This window comes from Equus asinus, chromosome 26 (genome assembly GCF_041296235.1).
Source record: "Equus asinus isolate D_3611 breed Donkey chromosome 26, EquAss-T2T_v2, whole genome shotgun sequence".
Taxonomy (NCBI): Eukaryota; Metazoa; Chordata; class Mammalia; order Perissodactyla; family Equidae; genus Equus; species Equus asinus.
Genome location: NC_091815.1, coordinates 33466236 through 33478238, shown reverse-complemented (window position 1 = coordinate 33478238; position 12003 = coordinate 33466236). Strand labels below are relative to the sequence as shown.

Sequence of the window (12003 nt, the reverse complement as noted above, 5' to 3'; positions counted from 1 at the left end):
CCCTCACCACACCCCCAGGAGGACAGGTACCAGTACTTTCTCCCTGCTCACAGATGGGGCACAGGGAGGTTCAGGAAGGGGCGCAAGCTGGAAGCCATGAGTTCAACCACTCTTCAAAGCAAAGCACTCTGGGTAATTCTTTGAAATCCCCACCAAATCATTCCAACAGGTGAGGATGGGACTTCCCGTCAGGTAGGCAGAACGTCCTGTCCTGAGGGTGGGACTCTCTGAGCCCCTGTCAAATTTAGATTAAGGAGACTGAGAAAGTTTTCAAAATGTCAGGATTGGCAGGATGGGAGGGACTGTGGGGGCAGGCAGGGCTTCCCGAAGGACAGGATTTCCTATAGGAAGGGTGGGATTTCCTGAAGCAGAGTTTGTCTTTGTCCAGAACAATAGGTAATTGTCCGGTGACGTCACTCTAGTTGAAACTTAGGAGTGGGGACCTCGTAAGGAAGTGGGAAGGACTTCCTAGTAAAGTCACCAGGAATTCCTGTTATCCGGACTAGAACTTTTAGGAGGGTGGGCTTTGCTGGGGGAAGGCTGGCTTTCCTGTGGCAGAGGGAGGAGCTTCTTAGGGGAAGAGCAGCCTTTCTGGGAGAGGCCTGAGACTTTCTAGAGGAGCGGTGGTCTCCAGGGGGAGGGGCTGGTCAAGACGACAGACTGCCCGCAATGGCAGGGGCTTATCCTCCACGCTTCCCAGAGTCCAGTTGGGAACTGTCTGGGATGTTGGGGTTTCAGATGCTCACCTGTATCCCGTCCTGGGCAAAGAAGGCACGGGCGTCAGCCTGCATGGCAAGCTGGAAGCAGGTGGCATCCCCCCAGAGCGGGCAGCGCCGGAGGAGCAGCCGGGAGGCCCGTTCCTCGCTGCTGTGGTAGCACTCGCCAAAGAGGTCTGGGGGCAGGGGGAAAGGGGTGGGAAGACAGAATGAGGGGAGAAATAAGGGCATGGAAGGGTGGGGAGCAAGGTCCTGAGAGGGGGAGTGGGGAGATGGACTTCATGCAGCACTGTCCGTGCCCCCAGCACCCATGCCCCACGCACCGACACCCAGCCCCTCAAACTTGGCCGCCAGTTCCTTCCTCCGTGCCGCCTCCTGGGCCTCGGTCTCGAGGCGCGCCAGCACTCGCAGCAACAAACAGGCCCCAAGAGCTGAGGCCACAGCGTTGGAGCCCTGGAGAAACAGAGACGGGTCACGGATAGGGTCAGGGTGTGGAATGAGCTTCCTACAGGGATGAAGGAGGGTGGAAGCCTGTGATGGAGGGAGAGACGGAGCCGGATGTCAGAAATTAACCAGGGACACCAGAGGCCAAGGATAAAGCAATGTTTGCAGACGGATCTGGAAGAAACTGGACATCAGGTGAAAATGACAGACGTCAGGCGGTTCAGAGACCGGAACTGGGCTGGAGTGACATTAACGTCAGAGGTCACAGGTCAAAAGGCAACTGGCGATGTCACCTATCATGGCAGAGCAGAGAACTTCAAAACTTCGTCCGTCCACAAAAGCAACAAATAAGCTGGCAAAAGCTGTCAGAATCAACTTTTTGAGAATTCTGGAATCTAATAGAAAACTTACAACAAACAAGAGAATGCTTAATGAAGAAAGAAAATGCTAAATTTCAGGAAAAGAGCACTGTGACATTTTAACTAACCTGCCCCCCAGCTCAGTGGCGGCCTTGAAGGCAACGGCCCGCGTTCCTGGCGCAGGCTGTTGCTACCAGAGGGGGCGATTCAGATCTTACTCTTAAATAATTGTGGTTGGGCCTATGACCTAGCTGGTGGCTCCTTGAAGGAACAGCTGAAGGGCTTGCCTTTGTTTCACTGGTCTTGGAGCTTCCCAGAGCAGAAGCGGCTTCCCAGGTGGTCTTTGAAAGCATTTCAAGACAAATATATTAGCCTCAGCTGCCTGAGGCAAAGAATAACAGTCAAGGCAAGCAACGGATACACTGAACGGCTTGGGAGGGAGGCGGCTGGGCAGAGAGGTACTTTGGAGAATAATGGGTTTGAAAAGCTCCTACGTGTATCAAGGAATCTAGAAGATTACACGCATGACCGAGACTGGAGGCATGCTCACAAAAGACGAGAGAAAATCCGAAGCTTTCACCTCTGGCTGACCTGGAGGCTCAGCAAAAGCAGGAAGGGAAGGCTAAGGCAGAACTGTAAACAGGCTGACAGCTCCGACACGGACCCCAGCTCCAAGCTGCCAGAGTTTTGTCTGTCCCCCCCGCCCCCCGCCCCAGGCATTCAAGGCAGTCTCTGTCAAGTCACTAACTGAATGCTTAACTAACAGGAGGACTTGAGACCAAGGGTCAGACAGCCACTAATGATTATTCTTAAACGTCATATAGGTAAACACACATCACTCCCACTAGGTTCCTTGTAGATAACATCTCTGAAGCTTCGGTCATCTTGGTAACAGACTTCAGTGGCCACACCTGACAAAGAATACAAACTTTACGAAAACAGCTTATAAAAGTCACTAAACAAACAACCCTCAAAAAGCAGGAAAAAAGAAATTAATAGAAACTATTCTCAGGGCCGGCCCTGTGGCCGAGTGGTTAAGTTCTCACGCTCCGCTTTGGCAGCCCAGGGTTTCACCGGTTCGGATCCTGGGCGCGGACATGGCACCACTCATCAAGTCATGCTGACGCGCCATCCCACATGCCACAGCTAAAGGGACCCACAACTAAGAATATACAACTATGTACCATGGGGCTTTGGGGAGAAAAAAGAAAAAAAAAAAAAGATTAACACGTATAATATAATGATTTACGCCTGAAATTTATATAATGTTATAAACCAATGTTACCTCAATTAAAAAATAAATTAAAAAAAGACTAACATGTAGGCTTAAATAATTATAATATATACAATAATTATAAAACTATAAAACTCTTATAAGTAAACATAGGGATAAAATTTTATGACCCTGGATTTGGCAATGGTTACTTAGATATGAGACCAAAAGCACAAGTGACCAAAGAAAAATTAGACAAATTGGACTTCATCCAAATTTAAAACTTTTGTGGCCGGCCCGGTGGTGCAGCAGTTAAGTTCACACGTTCCACTTCGGCGGCCTGGGGTTCACCGGGGTGGATCCCGGGTGTGGACATGGCACTGCTTGGCAAGCCATGCTGTGGCAGGCGTCCCACATATAAAGTAGAAGAAGATGGGCACAGATGTTAGCTCATGGCCAGTCTTCCTCAGCAAAGAAGAGGAGGATTGGCGGTGGATGTTAGCTCAGGGCTAATCTTCCTCAAAAAAAAAAAATCTAAAACTTTTGTGCATCAGAAAACACTACCAACAGAGCGAAAAGACAACCCACAGAAAGGGAGAACATATTTGCAATTCGTATATCTGATAAGGGATTCATATCCAGAACATATAAAGAACTCATAATTCAACAACAAAAAAGACAAACAAGTCAATTAAAAAATAGGCAAAGAACTTGAATAGAGATTTCTCCAAAGATATATAAATGGCCAATAAGCCTGTGAAAAGATGCTCAACATCACTCATCATTAAGGAAATGTAAACCAAAACCACAGTTGCCACAGCATGCCACTTCACACCCATTAGGATGGCAATTATCAAAAGTAAAAAAAAAAACCCACAGAAAATAACAAGCGCTGATGAAGATGGGGAGAAACTGGAACCCTTGTGCATTGCCGGTAGAAATGTACGACGGCACAGCCACTGTGGAAAATAGTATGGTGGTTCCTCACAAAACTAACCCTAGAATTACCATAAGATCCAGCAATTCCACTCCTGGATACGTACTCAAAACAACTGAGAGCAGGGACTCAAACAGGTATCTGTATGCCAGTGTTCATAGCGGTGTTATTCACAATAGCCAAAAAGTCAAAACAACCCATGTGCCCGTCAACACATGAACGGATAAACAAAACGCAGTATATCCACACCGTAAAATATTACTCAACCCTAAAAAAGGAAGGATGCTCTGACACATGCTACAACATGGACGAACCTTGAAAATATAATACTAAGTGAAATAAGCCAGACACAAAAGGACAAATATTGTATGATCCCATCTCTATGAGGTACCTGGAGGAGGCAAATTCACGGAGATAGAAAGTGGAATGGTGTTGCCAGCGGCTGGTGGGAACGGGGAGTTATTGTCTGATGGGTACCGAGTTTCAGTTTGCCATGATGAAAGGTTCTAGAGATGGATGATGACGATGGTTGCACAACAATGTGAATGTACTTAACGCCAGTGAATTACATACTTAAAAATGGTTAAAATGGTAAATTTTATATTATCTGTATTTTACCACAATAAAAAAAAAACAGAAAATAACAAGTGTTGTTGAGGACGTGGACAAAATGGAACCCCCATACACTGCTGGTGAGAACGTCAAGCGGCGCAGCCACTGTGGAAAACAGTCTGGCTGCTCGTCAAAAAGTTAAATGTAGTTACCACATGACGCAGGAATCCCATTCGGAGCTGTTTATCCAGAAGAACTGAAAACAGGTATTCAAACAAACACTTGGACACAAATATTCACAGAAGCACTAGTCACGATAGCCGAAAAGCAGAAACAACTCAAGTGTCCATCAGTGGATGAATGGATGAAAAAATGTGGTCTATGCACACAACAGAACGTTCAGCAACAAAACAGAATGAAGGACGGACAGAGGCGACCACGTGGATGAATGACGGAAACACACGCTAAGTGAAAGAAGTCAGATGCAGAAGACCACATATTATATGATTCTATTTATATAAAATATCCAGAACAGGTAAATCCAGGGAGACAGAGGGCTGAGGGGTGGTTGCCAGGGGCTGGAGGGAAGAGGGAATGGGGACTGGCCCCTTCATGGGTACCAGGCTCCCTTTGGGGCTGATGAAAATGTTCTGGAACTAAATGTTCTGGTGGCTGCACAACACTGTGAGTGTATCAGAGGCTGCTGAACTGTACAGTTTTAAATGGTTTAAATGGTGAATTTTATCTCGATGAAAAAAAGGTCTATATTTAACCCATGACCTGATGGGCTGAAAACAACCCAAGGCTGAAGAAGTCCTGTCAAGATATTTCTATGGCATATGGGGGCCGGCCCTGTGGCCCAGTGGTTAAGGTTGCGCGCTCTGCTTCGGCGGCCCAGGGTTTCACCACTTCGAATCCTGGGCGCGGACACGGCACCGCTCACCGGGCCATGCTGAGGCGGCGTCCCACATGCCACAATTAGAAGGACCCCCAACTAAGAAGAAATACACAACTATGTACCAGAGGGCTTTGGGAGAAAAAAGGAAAAAAATAAAATCTAAAAAAAAGAAGATATTTCTAGGGCATAAAAATAGGCTCTAGCTTAGATCCTATTCAAACCCCAAGACTCTTCTTTTCTTTTTCTTTTTTTAAAATTTTTCAAACTTCTCCAAGGTCTCAACACCTCCATCTCATCTGCTTCTGTGCAGGCCCTCATCTCGGCTGCCTGGAGGAGCCCAGCTTTACCTTGTTGCGTAGCATCCTTGCCTCTAGTTTTGTTCCCATCTAGGTTGCAACTACAGCGATGTACAGCAAGTGTAACTATGTTTAAATGACGTCCCGTCAGCCACAGGGTGACGCCTGACTTCCTCACGCAGGCAACCCTTTTGAACGAAATGAGATCAATTCAAATGGATGAACAAGAAAAAACGCCCAAGAGACATCGCCAACAGAAAAGGCAAGTTACAACAAAAGCATGATTTGGGCGGGGAAAAAAAGAAGCAGAAGTTGGAGTCGTTTCAGGAATGGAGGATGGGGGTGGGGGTCGGGGTGACGTCAGAAGTCAGGGAGTCGGAGAGCCGGGGCATTGGAGTGGCGCAGAAATAAAGGACAGAGACGTAGGAGAGGGTAGAACCAGAGAGCAAGGCAGCACTCACCATCTCCCAGAAGTACACGGCCATCTGAGCCCTGTTCAGGAGCAGTGCCCAGAGGAGCAGGTCGTTCCACGGGGCCTGCCCGACGACAGCGCTCAGCCTGCGCCCCGGGGTGACCAAGTCCGAAAGCAGGCCACTCTGCAGGGAGGGGGAGGCGTGGTCAGGATGGGCCCCGCCCCCGCCCCTGCCTGGCCCCGCCCCAACCACCAGCCCCACCTCCGCACTCTGGCCACGCCCCCGACTGACATAGCCACGCCCCCAGGCCCTTCCGCGCTTCCCCACCCCAGCTTCGCACGGTTCTTACGCTTTCGCTCTCCCCGTAGCCACAGCCCGGGTGGGGATCCCCGGCGTCCCCGACGTGGTACCTCGGCGCCCACGTCTCCCCCAGCAGCATCCGAAGCACCTGCCCCACGTTAGGGGGTTGGGGCTCCCCAGAGGGTTTAGGGGCTGAGGTTTTGGTGCTCCCGCCGTGGGAGTGGGACGCTTGGTCCAGAAGGCTGCGGATGAGCGAGCTGGAGGGCGCCGCACTGTAGAGCTGAGCCAGGCGCGTCGGAGTCAGGAAGCGGCCCAGGCTAAGGCCATGGGAGATGAGCAAGCGCACGAACTCCGGCTGGTCATTCAGGAGGGCGTCCATGAGGGAGGCCTCCAGGTGGAAGGACTGGCAGGGATGGGATGAAAGTGGGAAGAGATGAGCAGAGGCAGACAGAAGTCCAGCTGAGGTCAGAGGTTAAGGACAAGAGATGAGGAAACAGAGCTGTAAGTGACGATCGATGCATGGATGGATGGAGGGATGGGGAGACAGGGAACAAGATGGGGACAGATGGACAATCAGAGATGGATGGACAATTAAGAGAAAGCTGGACAGGCCATAATGGAAGGCACGGCTAAATGTCAGGGAAGAAGGAGAGTTCATCCCCCGTGTCAGGATCCCCAACCTCCTGGCCCCAACCTCTCACCCGCCATTGGATGTCACCCCGGAAGAGTTCACTCTGGGCAATGTCCACGCGGTTCCAAGCCACAGCCAAACGCAACTCATCCAGGTAAGCTGAGGCCTCAGAGCTCCCACAGGCTGAAAGGGTGAGAGGAAGAGGGGGCAAGAAGTCAGGGGGAGCGTGGCAACAGCTGATGGAGGTCTGTTTTGCTTCTATTTCGGATACCTTACATTTTTTTTTTTTTTTTGAGGAAGATTAGCCCTGAGCTAACATCTGCCGCCAATCCTCCTCTTTTTGCTGAGGAAGACTGGCCCTGAGCTAACATCCGTGCCCATCTTCCTCTACTTTATATGTGGGATGCCTACCACAGCATTGCTTGCCAAGCGGTGCCATGTCCACACCCGGGATCCGAACTGGCGGACCTCGGGCTGCCGAAGCGAATGTGCAAACTTCACCGCTGCGCCACCAGGCCGGCCCCCGGATGCCTGACATTTAAATGCCATATCAAGGGGGTATTGTTGGGCAGAGTCTGGGGTTTTTAAGAAGTCAGGCTATTACAAGTAAAAGGTCATTTGACTCAGGAGCAGAGGGCAGACCGGTGGTTTAGAGCCCCCGAGAAGAAGGAAAAGGAATCATTTATTCATTTAACATTTGTTGAGGTCGGTTACGGACCAGGCAGTGGGAGGGATGGAGATACAGTCCCTGCCCTGAAGGAGCTCATCCTGGGGAAATATGTCCCAGAACCCCATAACTAGAGTGACTGGTGCCCTCAGAGGCGAACACAGGATGTGATTAGGGCCCAGGGGAGGTGACGATCACAGAGGTAGGGAGTGACCCAAAGGAGCCTCCTGGAAGATGGGCGTTGAAGTGGGGCTGTTGAAAGAGTGGTAGGAATGGGAGGTGTGCATCCAAAGTGAGGAAAAACCCTTCAAGGCAGCAAGAGCAGCCTGAGCCAAGGCCCACGTGCGGGAAAGTAGGATATGATGGCAAGTGTGAGTCACTCTGATTTCTTGAAACTTGGGGGCACTTGTGCGAAGAAAGAGTTGACAGTAGGAGAAAATGAGGTTGGAAAAGATCCAAACATTAGAGGGATTCCAGAAGACTCTGGAGGTTGTTAAAAAGAGAAAAGGATTGAGCCAGCCCTGACGGCTGATGGCTTAGTGGTTAAAGTCCGGCATGCTCCACTTCAGCAGCCCAGGTTCGGTTCCCGGGCGTGGAACCACACCGCTCATCTGTCAGTAGCCGTGCTGTGGCAGCATCTCACATGGAAGAACCGGAAGGACCTACAACCAGAATAGATGACTATGTACTGGGGCTTTGGGGAGGGAGAAGAAAAAACAGCAAGGAAGAACAAGAGACCTCTAAAACTTTGATCCGACAATTGATTGGATCCAAACGTGTGCAGTCAACAAGGGCCTGAAGAGTCTGAAGTACGCAGTGGATCCCAGGAGAAGTGAAGCGAAGTCCAGACCCTGCTGGGTCTCAGAGCCCTTGTGCTGTGGAGAGAGTTTTTCCTTCTGTCTCCACTTGCTCCACATCTAGCTCCAGAGCTCAGGAGGGACTTTCATCTCATTTTGGTTGTTCCAAAAATTGGTGTTGCAAAACTAGGTAATCTACTGGAGCAGAGAGGAGCGATGGGCTCTGAGGCAGGCAGGCCTGGGTTCCAATCCCAGCTCCACCAAGACCAACTGAATGACTTCAGGCAAGCCACTGAACCTTGGGAGCCTCAGTTTCCTCATCTATAAAATGGGAATGATAGGGGTGGGCCTGGTGGCATAGTGGTTAGGTTCGCATACTCCACTCCAGTGGCCTGGTGTTCTCTGGTTTGGATCCTGGGCACAGACCTACACACAGCTCATCAAGCCACGGTGCGGTGGCATCCCATATACAAAGTAGAGGAAGACTGGCACAGATGTTAGCTCAGGGACCATCTTCCTCACACACAGACACAAAAGATGGGAATGATAATGGTGCCCACTTTGTAGCATTGTTATCAATAAGAACTGTAGGAAGAAGTTCCAAACTGGGAGGAATTTGTAGCTTGATGAGCGTAACCTCTGAGGCTAATAGTTAAGAAACAAGAGGCCCAGAGAGGGGTGGTAATATGCCTCGGCTCACACAATCTTATATTTCTTCCTTCCTTCTTTTTTTTTTGAGGAAGATTAGCCCTGAGCTAACATCCGTGCCCATCTTCCTCTACTTTATATGTGGGACGCCTGCCGCAGCATGGCTTGATAAGCAGCACGTAGGTCTGCACCCGGGATCCGAACCCATGAACTCCGGCCACTGAAGCAGAGCGTGTGAACTTAACCACTGCACTACCGGACCGGCCCTAAGCTTATATTTCTTTTCAAAACCCAGAAGCAAATTCAGAGTGGGATTTCTGTGAATCTCCCCTACTTTCTTCAGTTTCAAGAAAAGGGAAAAAAATTACTTATAACATCTTGCTTTATATTCTGCCTTGACACATCATTTATCACCCTGACCTCCCCCAGGTCCTTCTTGCTCACCACGTCCCACAGTGAGCTCAGCATCCTTCCCTAAAACCAATCTTTCCCCATCTCAGGGGCGGGCCCTTTGTCCACCCAATGAGGCAGACCCCCAGGTGCTGCCATTGTCCCTTCCAGCCCCCCTTACTGTCCCCATGGCCCAGCTCCGGCCCCAGCTTCATCCCGTTCCCCCACCATGACAGCAATCTCTTCCTTTTCATCATGGTCTCTCTTCTCCTCTCTACTCTGCCTCTGCCTGGTCCCAGCTTCATCCCGTTCCCCCACCATGACAGCAATCTCTTCCTTTTCATCATGGTCTCTCTTCTCCTCTCTGCTCTGCCTCTGCCTGGTCCCAGCTTCATCCCGTTCCCCCACCATGACAGCAATCTCTTCCTTTTCATCATGGTCTCTCTTCTCCTCTCTGCTCTGCCTCTGCCTGGTCCCAGCTTCATCCCGTTCCCCCACCATGACAGCAATCTCTTCCTTTTCATCATGGTCTCTCTTCTCCTCTCTGCTCTGCCTCTGCCTGGTCCCAGAGGGTCCTTCTCTACATAGAACTGATGCTGGCCCTCCTGTGCCTCTCAAGACAAAATTGGGGTGCTGGGTGGTCTGGCCCTGCCCACGTCACTGGCCTTGTCTCCAACCTTCCTTTCATGCCACATGCTTCATGCCACCATCGGGGAGACGATCCTTGCAGGCAGGAATGGAGGATCTGGGCATAAATATCTGCCGACTGCTCAGCACAGTGCCTGGCTCATACTAGACACTTACGGAGCATTCCTTCCCTTCCACCTTCCCTCCTTGCCTGCTGAAACCCCATCCGTTCAGCTCTGCGATCACAGCCCGTCCAGCTATCTCCGATTTCCCCGGCAGAGCGTGATCACTTCCACTTCTGCGGGCAATGGACTTATAACACCATCCCTTCAAACCACATCTTAGAGAGCTGCTGTGTTTTCTCCTAGGAGGCTGGTGAGTTAATTTCTGTAAAATGAATCCGATTTGCCCACTGAGGGTCAGCCTCTGTTTCAGGTTATGTCCCCATAGGAAATGGAATGATATTAAGAGCTCCCATTTATTGCTCTCCCCCACACCGGGGGGACCAGGCACTGCTCATAAGTTGCCTGTGAGGCTCTCAACACTCCTCCAAGGTATTATTTCTATTGTTCAGAGAGAGAAACTAAGGCTCAGAGAGGGGAAGTCTCTTTCTCAAGGTCACACAGCAAGGAAGGGGCCAAGCTGTTACTCAAATTCAGCTTTATCTGACTCCAAAGTCGAAAGTAACTGCTCTTTCTGCCACACCACAGAACATGGTGGATACAATTGGGGTGGGGGCCTGGGGCTGAGGACACATTATATAAATGGACACTGTGACTCTTGGGAAATTTTATCTAAGTGGGTGTTTTCCCTGTAAAACTATTCTGACACCGAAAATAACCTTTCCCACCCACATTCCCACAGACCCCCAGGAATCCTCCTCACCACTCATCTACCCCACCGCCCCGTCTCACTGAGTCCAAATTCTACTGACTTTTCAAGGCCCAATTTAAATCCCAGCTCCTCCTTGAATTTTCTCCCCTTACTGACAGTGATTCCTCCCTCACGCTTTGGTCTTAATTTTACTTAAGGTTGTGTCCAAACAACCCCAGTAGGATCTGGGGTCCTTGAGAGCAGGAAATGGGTCTGCCTCAGTCTCTGGAGCCTGGGATGGTGTCTGTTGAGTGAATAAATGAGCCCCATCTCCAGCCTCTACCATGTAGCCATTATGCTCCATACCTTGGTTTTCATCCTTCCTTCCTCTCAGTTGCCATTCCTTTTTTTCTCTCTCTCTCTCTTTTTTTTTTTTTTTTGGTGAGGAAGATTGTCTTTGAACTAACATCTGTGCCAATCTTCCTCTATTTTGTATATGGGACACTGCCACAGCATGGCTTGATGAGCTGTGTGTAGGTCTGCGCCCGAGATCCGAACCTGAGAACCCTGGGCCACCGAAGCAGAGTGCGTGAACTTAACCACTACACCACCGGGCCGACCCCTGAGTTTACCATTTCTAATGAAATGTCAGGAGTTCCCCACTGGGAGGCAGTGCTTTGGTTCATCTCTAACTCCCCTATCCCTCAGTGCTTAACACATATAGAAAGGAAGAAAGGGTGGGTGGGTGAATGAATAGATGGAAGAATGGATGGATGGATGGATTATGAGTGGATGGAATTATCAATGGATGGGGGATGGCAAGATCGATGGATAGATGGATGGAAGAATGAAGAATGAATGAAATAATGCGTAGATGGAAAGACAGAGAGATCAATGTACATATGGATGGATGGATCAAACAGAAGGAAAGCAGTGTTGGAACATAATGACAGTATCCTGGGAAAACTGTCCAAATAGCATCGTGCAAAGCCCCAAGAAACACTGAAAAGGGGAAAGATAATAGAAAAGAGATAAAAAGGGGCACAGACCTTAGCTTAGAGAAGATGGATAAAGTGGCCAGGCCAGGAAAGGAGTCCAAAATTGAGCTGAAAGAGGGGAAGGATTTGGGCGTCTTACCCTTGACAAGGGCCTTCAGAACGATGGTCTCAAACTCCTCAGGGCCGTCTTCGGCTGAGTAGACTGTCAGCAGCTCCTTCCGGGTCATGATTTTCTCCACCTGCAAAACACCAAAGTCTGCATCCCCAGCCCAACTCCTCCAGAGCCCTGTCCACAGAGACACAG

The 12003-nt window shown here is 49.9% G+C and overlaps 1 protein-coding gene across 3 annotated transcripts in view; it reads right to left on the bottom strand.

Moving 5' to 3' along the window:
* Positions 1 to 12003, bottom strand: part of TRPM4 (transient receptor potential cation channel subfamily M member 4) — a 40779-nt gene that overhangs the window by 17367 nt on the left and 11409 nt on the right. For all 3 annotated transcript variants that reach the window (XM_044759651.2, XM_070499500.1, XM_070499499.1), the window contains 6 exons: positions 11839 to 11938; positions 6830 to 6942; positions 6178 to 6531; positions 5877 to 6011; positions 1040 to 1169; positions 747 to 892 (listed from right to left, as the gene is read on the bottom strand). In XM_044759651.2, the coding sequence (XP_044615586.1) occupies positions 747 to 892; positions 1040 to 1169; positions 5877 to 6011; positions 6178 to 6531; positions 6830 to 6942; positions 11839 to 11938 (978 nt within the window). The remainder of the gene's footprint in view (positions 1 to 746; positions 893 to 1039; positions 1170 to 5876; positions 6012 to 6177; positions 6532 to 6829; positions 6943 to 11838; positions 11939 to 12003) is intronic.